The sequence below is a fragment of the Oncorhynchus kisutch genome, linkage group LG11 (assembly GCF_002021735.2).
Source record: "Oncorhynchus kisutch isolate 150728-3 linkage group LG11, Okis_V2, whole genome shotgun sequence".
Lineage (NCBI taxonomy): Eukaryota > Metazoa > Chordata > Actinopteri > Salmoniformes > Salmonidae > Oncorhynchus > Oncorhynchus kisutch.
In genome coordinates this window covers 8,763,148-8,789,074 of record NC_034184.2, presented here as the reverse complement: position 1 = coordinate 8,789,074, position 25,927 = coordinate 8,763,148, and the positions used below count along the sequence as shown (strand labels likewise).

The window sequence follows — 25,927 nt, the reverse complement described above, 5'->3', positions numbered from 1 at the left end:
GACCATTATTATGCACCTGTCTCGTAACAGGAGAATGGGGTAAAAAATAAATTTCCTGTATGCACTTAAATAGCGAATGGAGGACGCTTTTCCCATGGTTAATTTTCATCCCAGCCAGATAGGGTATACTCCTGTTGTAAAGCGAAGAAATGTACTTGAGTTGATAAAGTTGATAAATAAATATAGTAGGCCTAGCCTATAGAAAGCTGATGGGACCCTCCTCTTTTTAATAGAGGCCATCAAAACTCTTTCTCATGCAATTGCATAGCCTATAGAAATGTTGAGCAACATGAACTCATGAGCTCTCATGAAGTGTTTGTTTCGATTTTTGAATATTTGCATTGATGACAGAGTGATTGGAGGTACAATAGAGTGCTGAGTACGAGGCAGTTAGCACATTTGGTATGCTACTAATGACCATGAGCAGCATCAGAGCTTGGAGAAGACGAATTAAACAGTCACATGGAATTTGAGTGCCATCATAACTCGTGTTGACCGGTGTGGTGGTAATAGGGTCACCGTAACAGCCCTAGTACAGAGACGTATATTACGGTTGTGGCTGGTAAAGGTAGAGAGAGAGCATTGTTATGCCCTCTGTCACGTCCTGACCGTAGTTCCTTGTTTATGTCTCTGTTTTAGTTTGGTCAGGGCGTGAGTTGGGGTGGGCATTCTATGTTTTGTATTTCTATGTTTTGTATTTCTGTGTTTGGCCTGGTATGATTCCTAATCAGAGGCAGCTGTCAATCGTTGTCTCTGATTGAGAACCATACTTAGGCAGCCTGTTTTCCCACTATGGGTTGTGGGTAGTTGTGTTCTGTGTCTGTCATACAGAACTGTTTCGGTTTTTCCATTTATTTCTCTTGTTCTTTTGTATTCTGTGTCCAGTTTATTAAATATATTATGGACACTTACGACGCTGCGCATTGGTCCGATATTTCATACTCCTCGTCAGAGGAAGAAGAAAACCGTTACACCCTCTTTCAAACTGACTGCTCTATCGCCACACCAAACACAAAAATAAATACCTTTCTCTTTGGAAGAGCCGGATAGAGTGGAACATTGCAGTGCACCAAGATGGTTCAGCAGCCTGTGCCGCTTTTTCGGCATGGGTGAAGCACACCTCTGTTTAATGCAGCGTGTCAGATAAGTTCTTCCACAGTCTGGAGAAATGGTAATTTCATAATAATATATAGAGCAGCAGGAAGCCTAACAGTTGGGTCGCTGGTTTAAATTATACATTGCTTGTTTTGTCTCTTAAACTGAAAATAGGCAAACTATTAGAATTTTAGCAACCATGAAATGACGGATCAATTTCTGCATATTGCACCTTTAAATTATGCATGTTATGTTAATTGTATGCAAATAATGGTTGCTTCACTACCACACCAACAACAAAAGCACAATCATGGCCTCGGATTTGCAGGTGTTCAATTTAGAACAGACCCAGGGTGTGTTTCTGTAGCGACAGAAGAAATGCTAAAGCTCACAGTTAGTGTAGTTTCTGGTGCTCTTTGAAACCAGGAAATGACAGTAAATACACAACTTCTCAACACAGAGGTTGAAACATTCCTAACCGATGTGTACTACATTAACATATGTTGTTTTGTAATCTCGGGAAAGAGAATGGAATGTTACATAGTATCCACTAGCAGAACTCATGGTTTATTTTAGGGATGAGAAGACTCTTCGTGATTCTTTAGTAAAAGGGAGTTATGAAATATGAGGACACGTCATGTTAACCGAGACACATATTCACTGTTTCAAACATCCACACAGGTGTGTGAAGCATTGTTTGTCTTTTTATTCCAATAAACGTAGTTTTTTTTTCAACAGAAGGGGTCGCTGTTATACCTATATTTCATCCAAATCCAATGAGGTGTTTATTTTTATTTTTTATTTTTTTTAACCTTTATTTAACCAGGCAAGTCAGTTAAGAACACATTCTTATTTTCAATGACGGCCTGGGAACAGTGGGTTAACTGCCTGTTCAGGGGCAGAACGACAGATTTGTACCTTGTCAGCTCAGGGGTTTGAACTCGCAACCTTCCGGTTACTAGTCCAATGCTCTAACCACTAGGCTACGCTGCCGCCCCAGTCTCCTGTTCTGTGTCGTTGAGAGCGGTTGTGTGAAACCAATTGGTACATCAAGCAAAGCTCTTAACTGTGCCAGACCACGTTTAACTTGCCATAAATTCAGCTTGTGAACTGTGCGTTATGTATCTTTCAGTGCAGATTATATGTTTACAAGTATTCAGGTACACAGTGTGAGTGATGGGCTGCATTACATAGTAGTCTAGTACTAATTCCTGTTAATATAGTGAATATCTATCTACTATACAAACTATATTTATCCCTGGCCAGTTTCTTATCCTTTAAGCTACAAGCATCACTACGCAGTGTCCCTGTTTTGGAAATGTCCCGGGAGTCACCTGGGATTCATTTAACGCACCGGACAGTCCACATCCCTAAGGGAATCCAAAACTGATCACTATAGCGATGGTCCAGCATGTGTTTCCAGGGCGATGAGCTAGGACAATGGTATTAAATATTAACCATGGATCATAAGCCTCTGCTCAGTCAGTCCTGCGAGGCGCTTTGGGGCGACAGACACTTTTGAGGCCTATACAACGCTCAGGGAATCGCAAATGAAGCCTTTCTCGCTTGGAGATATAGTACATTAAAATCAACAGTCGAGCGGTTGGAACTCGTAAGTCATGGTAAAAACCCAAAGAACAGGTACACAGCACCAATAACACCCTGTCGCTTCCTTACATCACCTCGATCTCTCTCCTCTACTGGGAGCCATTCTATTGTTTTCCACATGCAGCATTGGAGAGATAAAGTGTGTTTTTATTATGGATTTAGCTCAGACACACTAACCTGATCTTAGATAATTTCATATTATTCTGTATGTAAACCCGAGACATTCCATTTGGTATGATATGTTTTCATTTGTGGATGTCAATCACCCATTTTCAATGATATAATATGGATTGTAATCCATAACATATATAACAAAGATGCAAAATATACAATATGTTAAGCAAAATGTATTTTTTCCATTTTAGAATAAGGCTGTAATGTAACAAAATGTGGAAAAATGAAGGGGTCTGAATAGTTTCTGAATGCACTGTAAGTGATCCCTGATAAAATTAATTAACTTCTTAAGGATGTAGCAGAATACAGTTCCGTGGCAGGAACAGCACTCAGCGGAGTTCAGAGCGCCACTTATAGTTTTTGATAAAACTCAAACTGTCATTAAACTTTCATTAAAATACACATTCAAGGTAGTGAATTAAAGCTACACTCGTTGTGAATCTATCCACCGAGTCAGATTTGTAAAATGCTTTTCGGCGAAAGCATGAGAAGCTATTATCTGATAGCATGTAACACCCCAAAAGACCCGCAGGGACGTAAACAAAATAATTAGCATAGTCGTCGCTACACAAACCGCACAAATAAAATATAAAACATTCATTAATCAAATCAAATCAAATCAAATGTATTTATATAGCCCTTCGTACATCAGCTGATATCTCAAAGTGCTGTACAGAAACCCAGCCTAAAACCCCAAACAGCAAGCAATGCAGGTGTAGAAGCACGGTGGCTAGGAAAAACTCCCTAGAAAGGCCAATACCTAGGAAGAAACCTAGAGAGGAACCAGGCTATGTGGGGTGGCCAGTCCTCTTCTGGCTGTGCCGGGTGGAGATTATAACAGAACATGGCCAAGATGTTCAATGTTCATAAATGACCAGCATGGTCGAATAATAATAAGGCAGAACAGTTGAAACTAGAGCAGCAGCACAGTCAGGTGGAAGTTGAAACTGGAGCAGCAGCATGGCCAGGTAGACTGGGGACAGCAAGGAGTCATCATGTCAGGTAGTCCTGGGGCATGGTCCTAGGGCTCAGGTCAGTTGAAACTGGAACAGCAGCATGGCCAGGTGGACTGGGGACATCAAGGAGTCATCATGTCAGGTAGTCCTGGGGCATGGTCCTAGGGCTCAGGTCCTCCGAGAGAGAGAAAGAAAGAGAGAAGGAGAGAATTAGAGAACGCACACTTAGATTCACACAGGACACCGAATAGGACAGGAGAAGTACTCCAGATATAACATAATCATTACCTTTGACCATCTTCTTTGTTGGCACTCCTAGATGTCCCATAATCACTATTGGGTCTTTTTTTCGATTAAATTGGTCCATATATAGCCTAGATATCGATCTATGAATACTGTGTGAACAACGGAAAAAAATAGCGTTTTCTAACGTAACGTCATTTTTTTTAATTAAAAAAGTCGACGATAAACTTTCACAAAACACTTCGAAATACTTTTGTAATGCAACTTTAGGTATTAGTACACGTTAATAAGCGATAAAATTGATTGAAATTTTTTTCAATTTTCAATGATCAGATTTTCCTGCACTTTTCGATGTAACGCACATTCTGTTATAGTCACAGCCGTTATTTAACCAGTTTTAGAAACGTCTGAGTGTTTTCTATCCACACATACTAATCATATGCATATACTATATTCCTGGCATGAGTAGCAGGGCGCTGAAATGTTGCGCGATTTTTAACAAAAAGCTGCGAAAATTCGCAACAGCCTTAACAGGTTTTAACAAACTTACAAATAGGAAAAGACTGAGTGTCACGCCCTGTTCGAAGTATTATTGTGCTTGTCTTTATTTATTTGGTCAGGCCGGGGTGTGACATGGGTTTATTGTGGTGTGTTTTGTCTTGGGGTTTTGTTAGTTATTGGGTGTGTGGCTTAGTGGAGGTATCTAGCAAAGTCTATGGCTGTCTGGAGTGGTTCTCAATCAGAGGCAGATGTTTATCGTTGTCTCTGATTGGGAACCATATTTAGGCAGCCATATTCTTTGAGTGTTTTGTGGGTGATTTGTTCCTGTCTTTGTGTTTGCACCAGATAGGGCTGTTTCGGTTTTCACATTGCATTATTTTGTACTTTCTTCATGTATAGTTTTTCCTTCATTAAAATATCATGAATCATCATCACGCTGCATTTTGGTCCGATCCTTGTTCTACCTCTTCGTCAGAGGAGGAGATAGAAGAAAGCCGTTACAGAATCACCCACCACAACAGGACCAAGCAGCGTGTCAACAGGCAGGAGCAGCAGGAGAAGCAACAGCGGCAGCAGGAGATACGTAATAAGGAATTCTGGACATGGGAGGAAATCCTCTACGGGAGAGGACCCTGGGCTAAACCAGGGGAGTGTAGCCGCCCCAAGGTGCAGCAAGAGAATGAATGGACATGGGAGGACGAACTGGACGGTAAAGGACCCTGGGCTCAGCCTGGAGAATATCGCCGCCCCAAAGAAGAACTGGAGGCGGCGAAAGCTGAGAGACGAAGGTATGAGGAGGCAGCACGGCTAAGCGGATGGAAGCCCGAGAGTCAGACCCAAAAATGTATTGGGGGGGGGGGGGGGGGCTCACAGGGAGCATGGCGACGCTAGGTAGGAGACCTACGCCAACTTCCTGTGGTTACCGGGGGGCTAGAGAGACCGGGCAGGCACCGTGTTATGCAGTGGTGCGCACGGTGTCCCCAGTGCAGGTGCATAGCCCGGTGCGGTATATTCCAGCTCCTCGTATAGGCCGGGCTAGAGTGGGCATCGAGCCAGGTAAGGTTGGGCAGGCTCGGTGCTCAAGAGCTCCAGTGCGCCTGCACGGTCCGGTCTATCCAGTACCACCTTCACGCACCAGCCCCCGGTGGCAGCTCCCCGCACCAGGCTTCCTGTGCGTGTTCTCGGCCCAGTACCACCAGTGCCAGCACCACGCATCAGGCCTACAGTGCGCCTCGCCTCTCCAGCACTGCCGGAGTCTCCCGCCTATCTAGCGCTGCCAGAGCCTTCCTCATCTCCAGCGCTGCCGGAGTCTCCCGCTTGTTCAGCGCTGCCGGAGCCTTTCTCCTCTCCTGCGCTGCCGGAGTCTCCTGCCTGCTCAGCGCTGCCAGCCTGCATGGAGCAGCCAGAGCTGTCAGTCTGCATGGAGCAGCCAGAGCTGTCAGTCTGCATGGAGCAGCCAGAGCTGTCAGTCTGCATGGAGCAGCCAGAGCTGCCAGTCTACATGGAGCAGCCAGAGCTGCCAGTCTGCATGAAGCTGCCAGTCTGCATGAAGCAGCCAGTCTGCATGAAGCAGCCAGAGCTGCCAGTCAGCGTGGAGCAGTCAGAGCCGCCAGTCTGCCAGGATCCGCCAGTCAGCCAGTCAACCAGACTCTTCCAGATCTGCCAGTCAACCAGACTCTTCCAGATCTGCCAGTCAACCAGACTCTTCCAGATCCGCCAGTCAATCAGACTCTTCCAGATCCGCCAGTCAGCCAGGATCTGCCAGAACCGCCAGCCAGCCAGGATCTGCCGGATCCAACTACCTGCCTGAGCTTCCCCTCAGTGCTGAGCTTCCCCTCAGTCCCGAGCTTCCCCTCAGTCCCGAGCTTCCCCTCAGTCCCGAGCTTCCCCTCATTCCCGAGCTTCCCCTCATTCCCGAGCTGCCCCTCAGTCCCGAGCTGCCCCTCAGTCCAGTGGGGTTCTGGGTGAGGACTACTAGGCCATGGTCGGCGGCGAGGGTGGACTATCCAAGGACGTGAGGAGGAGGGACTAAGACGTTGATAGAGTGGGGTCTACGTCCCGCGCCGGAGCCGCCACCATGGACAGATGCCCACCCGGACCCTCCCTATTGTTTTGAGGTGCGTCCGGGAGTCCGCACCTTAGGGGGGAGGGGTTCTGTCACACCCTGGTCGAAGTATTATTGTGCTTGTCTTTATTTATTTGGTCAGGCCGGGGTATGACATGGGTTTATTGTGGTGTGTTTTGTCTTGGGGTTTTGTTAGTTATTGGGTGTGTGGTTTAGTGGAGGTATCTAGCAAAGTCTATGGCTGTCTGGAGTGGTTCTCAATCAGAGGCAGGTGTTTATCGTTGTCTCTGATTGGGAACCATATTTAGGCAGCCATATTCTTTGAGTGTTTTGTGGGTGATTTGTTCCTGTCTTTGTGTTTGCACCAGATAGGGCTGTTTCGGTTTTCACATTGCATTATTTTGTACTTTCTTCATGTATAGTTTTTCCTTCATTAAAATATCATGAATCATCATCACGCTGCATTTTGGTCCGATCCTTGTTCTACCTCTTCATCAGAGGAGGAGATAGAAGAAAGCCGTTAAACTGAGGAGGACTATCCGTACCTAACATTAAATTGTATTTCCAGGCATTTCACCCCACATTAAATTGGTTTAGACATGATTCTTCCACCCCCTGGCTGAGTATAGAGAGAAACATGGTGTCTCCTATTGCCCTGGAAGAGATGGTCTTCACTAATACTGTATATCCCTAAACAATGTAAACTATGCTTTGGTTCTATTATTACACACATAATCTCTATTTTGCGCAAAATTGAAAAACAATATAACGGGGAATGAAAATGGCATGCCCATAATCTGGAGGGCGGCTTTTTGCATCGCCCTAATGGTCAAAATCAAATCAAATGTTATTTGTCACATGCGCCGAATACAACAGACCTTGTAGTGAAATGCTTACTTACAAGCCCTTAACCAACAATGCAGTTGTAAGAAAAATAAGTGTTAAGTAAATAATAGATCAATAAAAATAAAAAAACGAATAATTAAAGAGCAGCAGTAAAATAACAAGGCTTTAGCGAGGCTAAATACAGGGGGTACCAGTCCAGAGTCAATGTGTGGGGGCACCGGTTAGTCGAGGTAATTGAGGTAATATGTACATAGAGTGTCTATGCGTAGATAATAATCGGAGAGTAGCAGAAGCGTAAAAGGGGGGACAATGTAAATATTCTGAGTAGCCATTTGATTAGCTGTTTAGGAGTCTTATGGCTTGGGGGTAGAAAATGTTAAGAAGCTTTTTGGACCTAGACTTGGTGCTCCGGTACTGTGGTAGCAGAGAAAAAAGTCTATGACTAGGGTGGACCTATTTAGGGCCTTCCTCTGACACCGCCTAGTATAGAGGTCCTGGATGGAAGGAAGCTTGGCCCCAGTGACGTACTGGGCTGTACGCACTACCCTCTGTAGTGCCTTGCGGTCGTATCTGGTTGTATCTCTGCCTGGTATGGCAACTGCCCGTTCTCTGACCGCAAGGCAGGATGCTCTCGATGGTGTAGCTATAAAACTTTTTGAGGATCTGAGGTACCCATGCTAAATCGGTCTTTGTGTGTTTGGACCATGATCATTTGTTGGTGATGTGGACATCAAGGAACTTGAAGCTCTCAACCTGCTCCACTACAGCCCCATAGATGAGAATGAGGGCGTGCTCGGTCCTCCTTTTCCTGTAGTCCACAATCATCTCCTATGTCTTGATCACGTTGAGGGAGAGGTTGTTAGCCTGGCATCACACGGCCAGGTATCTGATCTCCTCCATAGAGGCTGTCTCATCATTGCTGATGACCAGGCCTACCACTGTTGTGTCATCTGCAGTCTTAATGATGGTGTTGGATTTGTGCCTGGCCATGCAGTCATAGGTGAACAGGGAGTAAAGGAGGGGACTGAGCACGCACCCCTGAGGGGCCCCGTGTTGGGGATCAGTGTGGCAGATGTGTTACTCCCTACCCTTACCACCTGGGGGTGGCCCGTCAGGAAGTCTAGGATCCAGTTGTAGAGGGAGGTGTTTAGTCCCAGGGTCCTTAGCTTAGTGATGAGCTTTGTGGGCACTATGGTATTTAACGCAGAGCTGTAGTCATTAATAGAATTCTCACATAGGTGTTCCTTTTGTCCAGGTGGGACAGTGCAGTGTGGAGTGCAATAGAGATTGCATCATCTATGGATCTGTTGAGGTGGTTGCAAATTGGAGTGGGTCTAGGGTTTCTGGGATAATGGTGTTGACGTGAGCCATGACCAGCCTTTCAAAGCACTTCATGGCTGCAGATGTTAGTGCCAACCGGTCTGTAGTCATTTAGGCAGGTTACCTTAGTGTTCTTGTGCACAGGGACTATGGTGGTCCGCTTCAAACATGTTGATATTACAGACTCAGTCAGGGACAGGTTGGAAATGTCAATGAAGACACTTGCCAATTGGTCAGCGCATGCTCGGAATACACGTCCTGGTAATCCGTCTAGCCCCGTGGCTTTGTGAATGTTGACCTATTTCAAGGTCTTACTCACATCGGCTGCAGAGAGCGTGATCACACAGTCGTCCGGAACAGCTAATGCTCTCGTACGTGCTTCAGTGTTGCTTGCCTCGAAGAGCCCATAGAAGTAATTAGAAGTAGCTCTTCTGGTAGGCTTATGTCATTGGGCAGCTTGAGGCTTTGTTTCCCTTTGTAGTCTGTAATAGTTTGCAAACCCTGCAATCCCTGTCACATCCACCGAGCGTTGGAGCCGGTGTAGTACGAATCAATCTTAGTCCTGTATTGACATTTTGCCTGTTTGATGGTTCAGCTGAGGGCATAGTCGGATTTCGTATAAGGGTCCGAATTAGTCTCCCTCTCCTTAAAAGCGGCAGCTCTCGCCTTTAGCTCAGTGAGGATGTTGCCTTTAATCCATGGCTCCTGGTTGGGGTATGTACGTATGGTCACTGTGGGGACGACGTCATTGATGCACTTATTGATGAAGCCAATGACTGATGTGGTGTACTCCTCAATGTCTTCAGAAGAATCCCGGAACATATTCTAGTCTGTGCTAGCAAAACAGTCCTGTAGCTTAGCATCTGTGTCATCTGTAGAATCTGTACAGATATCATGGAGAGTAATGGTTTGACAACATTCCAAGACTTGATAGACACATACACATTACCAGGCACCTCCTCTTTTCTATATTTACAATTTAAATCAGCTATGCTGGCCTATCGAGTCCCTTTGGAAAGTCAAATACTGAACCAAAATACTGATGGGATTTAAACATAAATGATCTGGGCTCCTTAAATGACTGTTCTCTACAATGTACAGTATAAACAACTTCTGGAAAGCTCATATGCTGATAGCCATTAAAAAGGTATGGTCCACATATCTAAGTGAATCTGAACAACCCTTTAATTGGAACAGAATATGGAAAAATATGACCTCAGCATCCCGTAATCCGAACCATCAACTGGTTCCAAGGTGGTGGAGATTTTTTCATCATTTGTGAGTGACAGCCCACAGGTAAGTACAAAGTACATAATTAAATGAATTGTTATATTATACCTGTAACCCCCCCACCCCCCAAAAAAATGTGACACAAAAAAAACTCTCCATCCCCAAAACTCATCACTACTGGGACAAGGCAATTTGCTTGCCCAAAGTACTTTAAACAATGCATAAACATAAAGTGTTGCTGTATAGAAGTTATGTTTTATCATTGATAAAGAGTTCAATATTAACTTGTGTAACTATTTGTCATTTTAAAATGTGTTTCATGGTTGCAATGGGATGCAAATTCCATGGCAATTCAAGAACTCAATTCACATAGATGGTATCTAAACTGGGTGAACGTGTGGTGGGAGGTGAAGGGGTTGATTGTGTGTGCATGTGTATGCGTGTGTTTGTGGTTGCGTGTGTGTTTGTGTTTGCGTGTGTGTATTCATTTGTCTCTGTGAGTAGAGGTGGGGGGATGCATACACCCCAGGAAGCCAATCCTAGTACCTCACCGCTCCGAACAGAACACAAGCAAAGCACACTGCAGGACACACAGCCGAGCCCCTTATTTACAGCCCACCATGAATCACAACAACGTCTTACTGCTGCTGCTGGTTGCCAAGTGCATACTTGTTAAGTCTCTCAGACTTCCAGTTTATTATCAAAACCATGGCCTTGTTCATTCAGGAGGGTGCAGGTTACTGAGCATTGAAGGTAAAATGTTGTCTCTGGATATGCATGTGAAGAAAGGCCTAATATTGTATGTCAAAGGTGCACATATGTGTTTCTATATATCTTTATTTTTGTATGAAGTTGATCTGTTTATTTGTATCCTACATTTATTTTCTATTTCCCTGCTTGTACAGTAGAATGTGTGTACTGTATGTGCAGTAGGATGCGTGTACCGTATGTACAGTAGGATGCGTGTACCATATATACAGTAGGATGCGTGTACCATGTGTACAGTAGAATGTGTACAGTAGGATGGGTGTACCGTGTGTACAGCAGGATGTGTATACCGTGTGTACAGTAGGATGCGTGTACCGTGTGTACAGTAGGATGTGTGTACCGTGTGTACAGTATGATGTGTGTACCGTGTGTACAGCAGGATGTGTGTACCGTGTGTACAGTAGGATGTGTGTACCGTGTGTTCAGTAGGATGTGTGTACCGTGTGTACAGTAGGATGTGTGTACTGTATATACAGTAGGATGCATGTACCGTGTGTACAGTAGGATGCGTGTACCGTGTGTACAGTCGGATGTGTGTACCGTGTGTACAGTCGGATGCGTGTACCGTGTGTACAGTAGGATGTGTGTACCGTGTGTACAGTAGGATGTGTGTACCGTATATACAGTAGGATACGTGTACCGTGTGTACAGTAGGATGCGTGTACCGTGTGTACAGTAGGATGCGTGTACCATGTGTACAGTCAGATGTGTGTACCGTATATACAGTAGGATGCGTGTACTGTGTGTACAGTAGGATGCGTGTACCGTGTTTACAGTTGGATGCGTGTACCGTGTGTACAGTAGGATGTGTGTACCGTGTGTACAGTAGGATGCGTGTACCGTGTGTACAGTAGGATGTATGTACCGTGCGTACAGTAGGATGTGTACGTGTGTACAGTAGGATGCGTGTACCATAGGTACAGTCGGATGTGTGTGTACCGTATATACAGCATCACCTGATCCTCACTGTGGTTTGCATTCCTCCAGGGGAGAGGTGCATTCACGTTAGTATGCTGACTCTTGGTGGAGAGAGAGAAGGAAGGGAGGGAAAAGGAGAGGGGGTTGGGGGCAATGAGTCGGAACATGCAATCCAGCTTCAAATTGGTGAACAGGCGCTGATAATAAGCAAACATTGATTGCAAACCGAGGCGGGGCTATAATTGGTAGAATGCAGGGAGTGGAGGCCTGGGTCTCACTCCACTGGTCAGCACAACACAGGGTGGGAGGGGCTGGAGCAGGGGAGAAGCTGGTACACACAACAAGAATATAACAGGACAACTGTAATCTTATTCAGCTCTGCAAAAACCTGGAAGGCATTCCTTCCGAAGGATGTTTTACACTGTAAAGTGTGTGTGTATGTGCGGAGGGGCCTTTTGTCAGTGGTGTTTGTGGCAGTGTAGTGACCAAACGTGTCTCTGTGTTCCTCAGAGCCATTACTCTGGACAACACTCTGGTCATCCTGTCCACGGTGGCCCCTGATGCTGGACGTTACTACGTACAGGCTGTCAACGACAAGAACGGCGAAAACAAGACCAGCCAACCCATAACCCTTTCTGTCGACAGTGAGTAGTACTGAAACCATATGGAGAGACATGCACCACACACACAAACACACACACATAGAGGGATGGGCATAAATTTGATCATACGAAATACAACTACAAAATACCCTAAAGATCAATGTATCAAAAGAAAGTATAAGATACTTTTGCAAAGTATTGTATTGAATTAAAATACATGTATTTTAAATTACAAAAAACATTTGTAAGTAGCCGACCGAACAGCAACAACATTCTCAGGAATGGTTACACAAATATTTTACTTGCTGAATGTGATATGTTGTTGTTTAACTACCTTAGTTGTCCAACATGTAAATGTATACTGCAAATCACACTGGCTATTGTCATTGGCCTTGCTCATTAGAATAAAACCCAGCATGCTTTGCAATTGTTCATTTTTACATATACATGTATATTTAGTTCATTTAGCAGACATTCTTAAATCACCATAATGCCATCAGACATTTGATACCAATCTAGTGTGAAAGGGGACCACAAAATTGTGAATCATTATAAAGAAATCGTATAGAAAAGTATTTTGTATTTTGAAAAAGTGAATTAAAAGCAGGCCGGTGCAGTTCATAGAATTAGACACGATTAAAGATGGAGAAAAACAACAACTTTTAAATGAGAATAGTCATTGGTCTGAAGACAAATAGCACCTCAATGCCTATTCCACCCATGGTCTACCAAGGTTTCCCAGCACACAGCTTTGACCTACGTAACAACAGGTGGTGGTGTGTTGGACACAGTGATCAATGTACAGTTCATTACCTCTGTCAAAAAAATATGTAGCTTTATGTTGTGTTTGTGCTTGTATTTATTGTTGCAATAAAGATAATGACAACAATAATACACATTTAAAATAGGCCTATATCTAAAAATACATAGAGCCAAATGATATACATTCATAGAGTTGAAGTCGGAAGTTTACATACAACTTAGCCAAATACATTTAAACTCAGTTTTTCACGATTCCTGACATTTATTCATAGTAAAAATTCCCTGTCTTAGGTTAGTTAGGATAACCACTTTATTTTAAGAATGTGAAATGTCAGAATTATAGTAGAGAGAATGATTTGTTTTAGCTTTTTCTTCTTTCATCACATTCCCAGTGGGTCAGAAGTTTACAACCACTCAATTAGTATTTGGTAGCATTGCCTTTAACTTGGGTCAAACGTTTCAGGAAGCCTTCCATAAGCTTCCCACAATAAGTTGGGTGAATTTTGTCCCATTCCTCCTGACAGAGCTGGTGTAACTGAGTCAGGTTTGTAGGCCTCCTAGCTCACACCATTTTTTCAGTGCTGCCCACACATTTCCTATAGGATTGAGGTTGACTTTGTTGTCCTTAAGCCATTTTGCCACAACTTTGAAAGTATGCTTGGGGTCATTGTCCATTTGGAAGACACATTTGCGACCAAGCTTTAACTTTCTGACTGATGTCTTGAGATGTTGCTTCAATATATTCACATAATTTTCCTACCTCATGATGCCACCTATTTTGTGAAGTGCACCAGTCCCTCCTTCAGCCCTTTTCCTCTAAACATAACGATGGTCATTATGGTCAAACAGTTCTATTTTTGTTTCATCAGACCAGAGGACATTTATCCAAAAAGTACGATCGTTGTCCCCATGTGCTGTTGCAAACTGTAGTCTGGCTATTTTTATGACGGTTTTGGAGCAGTGGCTTCTTCCTTGCTGAGTGGCGTTTCAGGTTATGTCGATATAAGACTTGTTTTACTGTGGATATTGATACTTTTGTACTTGTTTCCTACAGCATCTTCACAAGGTCCTTTGCTGTTGTTCTGGGATTGATTTGCACTTAACCCCCCAAAGTATGTTCATGTCTAGGAGACAGAATGCATCTCCTTCCTAAGCAGTGTGACGGCTGTGTGTTCCCATGGTGTTTATACTTGCGTACTATTGTTTGTAAAGATGAACGTGGTTCCTTCGGGCATTTGGAAATTGCTCCCAAAGATGAACCAGACTTGTGGAGGTCTACAATGTTTTTCTGAGGTCTGGCTGAATTCTTTAGATTTTCCCATGATATTAAGCAAAGAGACACTGAGTTTGAAGGTAGGCCTACAAATACATCCACAGGTACACCTCCATTTGACTCAAATGATGTCAAAATAGCCTGTCAGAAGCTTCTAAAGCCATGACATAATTTTCTGGAATTTTTCAAGCTGTTTAAAGGGACAGTCAACTTAGTGTATTAGTGTACTTCTGACCCACTGGAATTATGATTATGTGAAATAATCTGTCTTAACAATTGTTGGAAATATTACTTTTGTCATGCACAAAATAGATGTCCTAACTGACTTGCCAAAACTATCGTTTTTTTAACAAAAAATGTGTAGAGTGGCTGAAAAACGAGTTTTAATGAATCCAACCTAAGTGTATGTAACCTTCCGACTTCAACTGTATGTACACACTACCAGTCAAAAGTTTTAGAACACCTACTCATTCAAAGGTTTTTCTTTATCTTTGCTATTTTCTACGTTTTACAATAATACTGAACACATCGAAACTATGAAATTACACATGTGGAATCATGTAGTATCCAAAAAAGTGTTAACAAATCAAAATATATTTTATATTTGAGATTATTCAAAGTAGCCACCCTTTGCTTTGATGACAGCTTTGCACACACTTGGCAAAGGTTTATGTACCTCCAATAAAGTTGATTTGCACATTTTCATAGAGATTTGAATTTAACACTGTGCTTCATCCAATGCCTAATATAGACATGACTATCGTCACATCTATAATTAAAGAGGGAGCAGACATTACCTATGGCACAGTGCAGGGGGAGTGTTGATTAGAACAGAACTCAGACCCAGACAGTAGATCTCAGATGAGTAGAGCTAGTTGATGAGTAGAGGGACCGGAACTGAGCAGACAGACCAGAACAGAGCAGACAGAACAGTCAGACCAGACGGAACAAAACAGACATACCAGACAGACCAGACAAACAGACAAGAGCAGACAGAACAGAGCAGTCAGAGTCAGTATGTATGTACTGTCTGTCTGGTATGTATGGCTGGTGGTAGAGAGGAGGGAGAGTCAGTGGGGGGGGGGGCTCGGCATGGCAGGACAGGACAGGGGGAGGAATGTCAGAGAGAGAGAGAGAGACACTTTTTTGCCCCTGTGAAGGACACAAAGCCCTTGCCAGAGTGTGTGTGTGTGTGTGTGTGTGTGTGTGTGTGTGTGTGTGTGTGTGTGTGTGTGTGTGTGTGTGTGTGTGTGCGCACGTGTGCATATATCACTATCTGTGATGGTTCCAGAAATGCCCCAATATCCCCACAAGGTCAGTAAAGCTAAGCGTCAGTATAGAGACAAAGTAGGGTCGCAATTCAACGGCTCAAACACGATACGTATGTGACATGGTCTACAGTCAATCAAAGATTACAAACAAATAAAACACCGACGTCTTGCTCCCAGACAAATTAAACAACTTCTTTGCTCGCTTTGAGGAGAATACAGTGCCAGTGACACGGCCCGCTACCAAAACCTGTGGGCTCTCCTTCACCATGGCCAACGTGAGTAAAAACATTTAAACGTGTTAACCCTCGCAAGGCGGCTGGCCCAGACAGCATCCCAAGCCTCTTCCTCAGAGCATGTGCAGACCAGCTGGCTGGTGTGTTTACAGACATATTCAATCAATCCCTATCAAAGTCTGCTGTGCCCACATGCTTCAAGAGGGCCACCATTGTTCCTGTCCCCAAGAAAGCTAAGGTACTACCATGAAGTGTTTTGAGAGTCAAGGATCATATCACCTCCACCCTACCTGATACCCTAGACCCACTCCAATCTGCCTACCTCCCCAATAGGTCAACAGCCGACGCAAAGGGAATCACACTGCACACTGCCCTATCCCATCTGAACAAGATGAATACCTATGCAAGAATGCTGTTCATTGACTACAGCTCATAATTTAACACCTTAGTACCCTCCAAACTCATCATTAACATTGAGACCCTGGGTCTCGACCCCACCCTGTGCATCTTGGTCCTGGACTTTATGACGGGCTTCCTCCTCAGGTGGTGAGGGTAGGAAGCAACATCTCCACCTCGCTGATCCTCAACACTTGGGCCCCACAAGGCTGCGTTCTTCAGCCCTCTCTTGTACTCCCTGTTCACCCATGACTACGTGGCCATGCACGCCTCCAACTCAATCATCAAGTTTGCAGACGACACTACAGTGGTAGGCTTGATTTCCAACAACGACGAGACGGCCTACAGGGAGGGCGTGAGGGCCCTCGGAGTGTGGTGTCAGGAAAATAACCTCACACTCAACGTCAACAAAACTAAGGAGATGATTGTGGTCTTCAGGAAACAGCAGAGGGAGCACCCCCCTATACACGTCGACAGGACATTAGTGGAGATGGCGGAAAGTTAAGTTCCTCGGCGTACACATCACTGACAAAATGAAATTGTCCACCCACACAGACAGCATGGTGAAGAAGACACAGCAGTGCCTCTTCAACCTCAGGAGTCTGAAGAAATTTTGCTTGTCACTGAAAACACAAACTTTTACAGAAACACAATCGAGAGCATTCTGTCGGGCTGTGTCACTACCTGGTACGGCAACTGCTCCGCCCATAACCGTAAGGCTCTCCAGAGAGTAGTGCGGCCTGCACAATGCAGTAGTGCGGCCTACATGCCCTCCATTACACCTACATCACCCGATGTCACAGGAAGACGAAAAAGATCATCAAGGACAACAACCACCCCGCTATCATCCAGAAGGCGAGGTCAGTACAGGTGCATCAAATCTGGGACCGAGAGACTGAAAAACAGCTTCTATCTCAATGCCATCAGACTGTTTAACAGCCATCACTAACTGCCAACATACTGACTTGCCACTTTAATAATTGGATGTAATACATTTATCACTAGTCACTTTAAACAATGCCACATTTTATGTTATGATTACATACCCTACATTACTCATCTCATACAGTGGGGCAAAAAATGATTTAGTCAGCCACCAATTGTGCAAGTTCTCCCACTTAAAAAGATGAGAGAGCCCTGTAATTTTCATCATAGGTACACTTCAACTATGACAGACAAAATGAGAAGGAAAAAAATCCAGAAAATCACATTGTAGGATTTTTAATGAATTTATTTGCAAATGATGGTGGAAAATAAGTACCGGACTATTTGCATTGTGTGCCCCCCCAACCCCTCTTTTACACTGCTGCTACTCTCTGTTTATCTTATATGCATAGTCACTTTAACTATTCATTCATGTACATACTACCTAAATTGTGCCCGACCAACCAGTGCTCCTGCACATTGGCTAACCGGGCTATCTGCATTGTGTCCCACCTCCCACCAACCCCTCTTTTTATGCTTCTGCTACTCTCTGTTCATCATATATGCATAGTCACTTTAACGAGACCTACATGTACATACTACCTCAATAAGCCTGACTAACAGGTGTCTGTATGTAGCCTTGCTACTCTTTTTTCAAATGTATTTTTACTCGTTTTATTTATTTCTTTACTTACCTACACACACGCACACACATTTTTTTCCGCACCATTGGTTAGAGCCTGTAAGCAATCATTTCACTGTTCACCTGTTGTATTCGGCGCACGGACCGATAAACTTTGATTTGATTTGAAGCCCCAAAATCTGGTGCAACCAATTACCTTCAGAAGTCACATAATTAGTTAAATAAAGTCCACCTGTGTGCAATCTAAGTGTTACATGATCTGTCACATGATGTCAGTATATGTACACCTGTTATGAAAGGCCCCAGAGTCTGCAACACCACAAGGCAAGGGGCTCCACCAAGCAAGCGACACCATGAAGACCAAGGAGCTCTCCAAACAGGTCAGGGCCAAAGTTGTGGAGAAGTACAGGTCAGGGTTGTGTTATAAAAAAATATCCGGAACATTGACCATCACACGGAGCACCATTAAATCCATTATTTAAAAATGGTAAGAATATGGCACCACAACAAACCTTCCAAGAGAGGGCCGTCCAGCAAAACTCACACACCAGGCAAGGAGGGCATTAATCAGAGAGGCAACAAAGATACCAAAGATAACCCTGAAGGAGCTGTAAAGCTCCACAGGGGAGATTGGAGAATATGTCCATAGGACCACTTTAAGCTGTACACTCCACAGACCTGGGCTTTAGAGAAGTGTGGCCAGAAAAAAGCCATTGGTTTTGAAAAAAATAAGCAAACACGTTTGGTGTTCGCCAAAAGGCATGTGGGAGACTCCCCAAACATTTGGAAGAATGTACACTGGTCAGATGAGCCTAAAATTGAGCTTTTTCGCCATCAAGGAAAACTCTGTCTGGCGCAAACCCAAAACCTCTCATCACCCCGAGACACCATCCCCACAGTGAAGCATGGTGGTGGTAGAATCCTGCCGTGGGGATGTTTTTCCTCGGCAGGGACTGGGATACTGGTCAGAATTGAAGGAATGATGGATGCTGCTAAATACAGGGAAATTCTTGAGGGAAACCTGTTTCAGTCTTCCAGAGATTTGAGACTGGGACGGAGGTTCACCTTCCAGCAGGACAATGACCCTAAGCATACTGGTAAAGCAACACTTGAGTGGTTTAAGGGGAAACATCTGAATGTGTTGGAATGGCCTAGTCAAAGCCCAGACCTCAATCCAATTGAGAATCTGTGGTATGACTTAAAGAATGCTTTACATCAGCCGAACCCATCCAACTTTAAGGAGCTGGAGCAGTTTTGCTTTGAAGAATGGGCAAAAATCCCAGTGGCTAGATGTGCCAAGCTTATAGAGACATACCCCAAGAGACTTGCAGCTGTAATTGCTGCAAAAGGTGACTCTACAAGTATTGACTTTGGGGGGGTGAATAGTTATGCATGCTAAAGGTTTCAGTTTTTTTCAATGTGGTAGGCACATTGTGTAAATCAAATGATACCAACCCCCCCAAAATCTATTTAAATTCCAGGTTGTAAGGTAAAGAAAAATGCCATAGGGGGGTGAACACTTTCGCAAGCCACTGTAACTAGTGTATTGCAAAAGTGTTATTGAATTTTGTTTGGTTTTCAACACAACCAAATATCAACATTTGATGGAGATGTAACTTTTGTGCCACTGAATTAGTCTGGCTTTAATTCCAGTTTGTCTACAAATTAATCATTGATATGTTGGATTCAGTCTCCATTTCAATCAGAGTAGGCCTAAATCAAATCAAATTTTTAAAGTTTTTTAAAACGTTTTAAAGTTTTATTTGATTTAGTCCTGTTCTTTAACCTAGATTTTTGGTTGAGATGGAGATGTCAATTCAACATATCAATTATTAATTTGTCGACAAACTGGAATTAAAGCCAGACTAAGTTAATTGCACAGATAGAGCTATCCAAGCATTAGATACATTTCCTTCAATGTTGATATTTGGTTGCGTTGACAACCAATCACAATCCAGTTTGTCAAAAAAAAGAAATTTGATATGTTGAATTAATGTCTCCATCTCAACCAAAAATCTAACTTAATGAATAGGATCAAGTCAAATGCAAATCAAAGTTTAATTTCATTTCATCCTATTCTTTAACTTGTTTGGTTGACGTGGAGATGTGAATCGAACATATTAACTTGAAAATTACATTCAAAATCAACCAAAGCTTGAAACCCTAGGCCTGTATGCATTGTGTATTTTTGGTTTAACACTGGGTTGAATTGAAACCATAGCTGTAGGCATAAATATGTAGTAATAATTTATGATTTGTAATGTATGGTTACATTTCATTTGCTCTGCTAAAACTACCTTTTCAAATGACTGAAATAGCAACAGTGAATGTATTTAGTGTTAAGAGATCTCTCAATAATCATTCTCACCATAGCACATTGGCAGTAGTCAGTGACACATTTCTAGCTAAGCAGGGCTTGGTTAAAACATAAAATGGGAGCCATAATTGGGCTAATATATCACTAGCCACTTTAAACAATGCTACCTAATATAATGTTTACATACCCTACATTATTCATCTCATATGTATATGTATATACTGTACTCTATATCATCTACTGCATCCTTATGTAATACATGTATCACTAGCCACTTTAACTATGCCACTTTGTTTACATACTCATCTCATATGTATCTCATTTGTATCTCATATGCACTCAATACCATCTACTGTATCTTGCCTATGCCGCTCTGTACCATCACTCATTCATATATCTTTATGTACATATTCTTTATCCCCTTACACTTGTGTCTATAAGGTAGTAGTTTTGGAATTGTTAGCTAGATTACTTGTTGGTTATTACTGCATTGTCGGAACTAGAAGCACAAGCATTTCGCTACACTCACACTAACATCTGCTAACCATGTGTATGTGACAAATAAGATTTGATTTGATTTGATAATTGATAACAGATGATAGATCAACTCTCCAGTAGGAGGTGCTGCCCAGGATATTGTTTTATTTTTCTGGATAAAATGTTAAAGATCTGACGTTGTTTCAAATGTACAAATTCATAATATTTTATGATTATAATAATATAATATTTATTTATTGTGTGGTAAAAATTGGTCACCAGGTTGACATAATCCAAACAGCAGTTAAAAAAAAAAAAAATGTATTTCACCTTTATTTAACCAGGTAGGCAAGTTGAGAACAAGTTGCGACCTGGCCAAGATAAAGCAAAGCAGTTCGACACATTCAACAACACAGAGTTACACATGGAGTAAAACAAACATACAGTCAATAATACAGTAGAAAAATAAGTCTACATAGAACATGAGCAAATGACGTGAGATAAGGGAGGTAAAGGCAAAAAAAGGCAATGGTGGCGAAGTAAATACAGTATAGCAAGTAAAACACTGGAATGGTAGATTTGCAGTGGAAGAATGTGCAAGGTAGAGATAGAAATAATGGGGTGCAAAGGAGCAAAATAAATAAATAAATAAATACAGTAGGGCAAGAGGTAGTTGTTTGGGCTAAATTATAGATGGGCTATGTACAGGTGCAGTAATCTGTGAGCTGCTCTGACAGCTGGTGCTTAACACTAGTGAGAGAGATAAGTGTTTCCAGTTTCAGAGATTTTTGTAGTTCGTTGCAGTCATTGGCAGCAGAGAACTGGAAGGAGAGGCGGCCAAAGGAAGAATTGGTTTTGGGGGTGACCAGAAATATATACCTGCTGGAGCGCGTGCTACAGGTGGGTGCTGTTATGGTGATCAGCGAGCTGAGATAAGGGGGGACTTCACCTAGCATAGTCTTGTAGATGACCTGGAGCCAGTGGGTTTGGAGACGAGTAGGAAGCGAGGGCCAGCCAACGTGAGAGTACAAGTCGCAGTGGTGGGTAGTATATGGGGCTTTGGTGACAAAACAGATGGCACTGTGATAGACTGTAGGGTATTGGAGGCTATTTTGTAAATTACATCGACAAAGTCGAGGATCGGTAGGAGGGACAGTTTTACAAGAGTATGTTTGGCAGCATGAATGAAGGATGCTTGTTGCGAAATAGGAAGCCAATTCTAGATTTGGATTGGAGATGTTTGATGTGAGTCTGGAAGGAGAGTTTACAGTCTAACCAGACACCTAGGTATTAGTAGTTGTCCACATATTCTAAGTCAGAACCGTCCAGAGTAGTGATGTTGGATGGGCGGGCAGGTGCAGTCAGCGATCGGTTGAAGAGCATGCATTTAGTTTTATTTGTATTTAAGAGCAATTGGAGGCCACGGAAGGAGAGTTGTATGGCATTGAAACTCATCTGGAGGGTTGTTAACACAGTGTTCAAAGAAGGGCCAGAAGTATACAGAATGGTGTCGTCTGCGTAGAGGTGGATCAGAGATTCACCAGCAGCAAGAGTGACATCATTGATGTATACAGAGAAGAGAGTCGGTCCAAGAATTGAACCCTGTCGCACCCCCATAGAGACTGCCAGAAGCCCGGACAACAGGCCCTCCGATTTGACACACTGAACTCTTATCAGAGAAGTAGTTGGTGAACCAGGCGAGGCAATCATTTGATAAACCAAGGCTATCGAGTCTGCCGATGAGGATGTGGTGATTGACAGAGTCGAAAGCCTTGGCCAGGTCAATGAATACGGCTGCACAGTATTGTTTATTATTGATGGTGGTTAAGATATCGTTTAGGACCTTGAGCGTGGCTGAGATGCACCCATGACCAGCTCTGAAACCAGATTGCATAGCGTAGAAGGTATGGTGGGATTCGAAATGGTCGGTAATCTGTTTGTTGAATTGGCTTTCGAAGACCTTAGAAAGGCAGGGTAGGATAGATAAAGGTCTTTAGCAGATTGGGTCATAAGTGTCCCCCCCTTTGAAGAGGGGGATGACCGCAGCTGCTTTCCAATCTTTGGGAATCTTAGACAACACGAAAGAGAGGTTGAACAGGCTAGTAATAGGGATTGCAACAATTTCGTCAGATAATTTTTGAATGAAAGGGTCCAGATTGTCTAGCCCCGCTGATTTGTAGGGGACCAGATTTTGCAGCTTTTTCAGAACATCAGCTGACTGGATTTGGGAGAAGGAAAAATGGGGAAGGCTTGGGCGAGTTGCTTTGGGGGGTGCAGTGCTGTTGACCGGGTTAGGGGTAGCCAGGTGGAAAGCTTGGCCAGTCGTAGAAAAAAGCTTATTGAAATTCTCAATTATAGTGGATTTATCGGTGGTGACAGTGTTTCCTAGCCTCTATGCAGTGGGCAGCTGGGAGGAGGAGTTCTTATTCTCCATGGACTTCACGGTGTCTCAAAACTTTTTTGAGTTTGTGTTGCAGGAAGCAAATGTCTGCTTTAAAAAGCTAGCCTTGGCTTTTCTAACTGCCTGTGTATAGAGGTTTCTAGCTTCCCTGAGAAGTTGCATATCACGGGGACTGTTTGATGCTAATGCAGAATGCCATAGGATGTTTTTGTGTTGGTTAAGGGCAGTCAGGTCTGGAGAGAACCAAGGGCAAAATTAATGAGTGGAGGTCGTTTGACCGCTGACCCATTACGGATGCAGTCAATGAGGCAGTGATCGCTGAGATCTTGGTTGAAAACAGCAGAGTATTTAGAGGGCAAGTTGGTTAGGATGATATCTATGAGGTTGCCCGTGTTTACGGCTTTGGGGTGGTACCTGGTAGGTTCATTGATAATTTGTGTGAGATTGAGGGCATCAAGCTTAAATTGTAGGTTGGCTGGGATGTTAACTTCTTGACACTACCAATCCCTGTAGCGGGATAATTTTCGTCTGCAACCGCTGAATAGCATAGTCAAATAATATAACTAGAAAACATTCATATTCATGAAATCACAAGTGCAATAAATCACAAGTGCAATATTTTGAAAGACAGTTTAGCCTTTTGTTAATCACCCTGTCGTCTCAGATTTTGAAATTATGCTTTATAGCGAAAGCAATCCAAGCGTTTGAGTAAGTTTATCGATAGCCTAACATAGCATTGTGTACACCCAGCATCAGGAAGCTTGGTCACGAAAATCAGAAAAGCAATCAAATGAACCGTTTACCTTTGATGATCTTCAGATGTTTTCACTCACGATACTCCCAGTTACACAGCAAATGTTCCTTTTGTTCCATAAAGATTATTTTTATACCCAAAATACCAACGTTTGTTTGTCGCGTTATGTTCAGAAATCCACAGGAAAGAGAGGTCACGACAACGCAGACGGAAATAGTCTTCATAATGTCCACAGAAACATGTCAAACGTTTTTTATAATCATTCCTCAGGTAGTTTTTAAAATATACATCTGATAATATATCAACCGAGTGTGTAGCTTTTTCCAAAACAGCGGGAGGAACAATGACCGCTTCACTCAATTGGGTACCATCTCACTCTGAGAGCCCCCACCTCTCCACTACGCAATGTGATCCTTCACGCTCATTTTTCAAAATAAAAGCCGGAAACTATGTCTAAAGACTGTTGACACCTTAGGGAAGCCCCAGAAAAAGGAATCTGGTTGATATACCTTTAAATAGAGGACAAGCACGCATAGGAACACAGAGGTTTCAAAATAAAAGGCTCTTCCTGATTGAATTATCCTCAGGCTTTCGCCTGCAATATCAGTTCTGTTATACCCACAGACAATATTTGTACACTTTTGTAAACGTTAGAGTGTTTTCTATCTTAATCTATGCATATTCTAGCATCTGGTCATGAGAAATAGGCCGTTTACTTACGTTATTTTTCCAAACTTAAAAATATTGCCCCCTAGCTTCAAGAGGTTTTAAGCATGTTCCAGTTTAGGTCACCTAGCAGCACGAGCTCTGAAGATAGATGGGGGGCAATCAGTTCACATACTGTGTCCAGAGCACAGCTGGGGCAGAGGGTGGTCTATAGCAGGCGGCAACGGTGAGAGACTTGTTTTTAGAGAGGTGGATTTTTAAAAGTAGAAGTTGAAATTGTTTAGGTACAGACCTGGATAGTAGGACAGAAGTCTGCAGGCTATCTTTGCAGTAGGTTGCAACACCGCCCCCTTTGGCCGTTCTATCTTGTCTGAAAATGTTATAGTTAGGGATGAAGATTTCAGAATTTTTGGTGGTCTTCCTAAGCCAGGATTCAGACACGGCTAGAACATCCGGTTGGCAGAGTGTGCTAAAGCTGTGAATAAAACAAACTTAGGGATGAGGCTTCTAATGTTAACATGCATGAAACCAAGGCTATTACGGTTACAGAAGTCATCATATGAGAGCGCCTGGGGAATAGGAGTGGAGCAAGGCACTGCAGTGCCTGTATTCACCTCTACATCACCAGAGGAACAAAGGAGGAGTAGGATAAGGGTATGGCTAAAAGCTATGAGAATTGGTCGTCTAGAACGTTCGTAACAGAGAGTAAAAGTAGGTTTCTGGGGGCGATAAAAAAAAAGTTTAGGTTGTTGACTTTTTAAAAATCAAATGTATTTACCACACAGGTTCCACGTCACAATAGGTTGAAAAATTACGTTGAAACAATGTTGATTCAACCAGATTGTGCCCAGTGGGATGGTAGTATAGGATGTTCACCTCTGCTTTGTCAGAACAGAAATACAGTGCATTCGGAAAGTATTCAGACCCCTTGAATTTTTCCACATTTTGTTACAGCCTTATTCTAAAATGGAAACTCAGCAAGAAAAAGAAAAGTCCTCACTGTCAACTGTGTTTACAAACTTAACATGTGTAAATATTTGTATGAACATAAGATTCAACAACTGAGACATTAACTGGTGAGGACCTGCCTTACAACAGGCCTACAAGCCCTCAGTCCAGCCTCTCTCAGCCTATTGCAGACTGTCTGAGCACTGATGGAGGGATTGTGCATTCCTGGTGTAACTCGGGCAGTTGTTGTTGCCATCCTGTACCTGTCTCGCAGGTGTGATGTTCGGATATATCAATCCTGTGTAGGTGTTGTTACACGTGGTCTGCCACTGCTAGGACTATCCGCTGTCCGTCCTGTCTCCCTGTAGAGCTGTCTTAGGCGTCTCACAGTACGGACATTGCAATTTATTGCCCTGGCCACATCTGCAGTCCTCATGCCTCCTTGCAGCATGCCTAAGGCACATTCACGCAGATGAGCAGGGACCCTGGGCATCTTTCTTTTGGTGTCTTTCATAGTCAGTAGAAAGGCCTTTTTA

General features: G+C 43.2%; 1 protein-coding gene across 5 annotated transcripts in view; it reads left to right on the top strand.

Moving 5' to 3' along the window:
* The window catches only part of LOC109898960 (protein sidekick-2), a 651,349-nt gene that overhangs the window by 501,526 nt on the left and 123,896 nt on the right, over positions 1-25,927 (top strand). For all 5 annotated transcript variants that reach the window (XM_031835235.1, XM_031835233.1, XM_031835236.1 and 2 more), the window contains exon 5: positions 12,235-12,368. In XM_031835235.1, the coding sequence (XP_031691095.1) occupies positions 12,235-12,368 (134 nt within the window). The remainder of the gene's footprint in view (positions 1-12,234; positions 12,369-25,927) is intronic.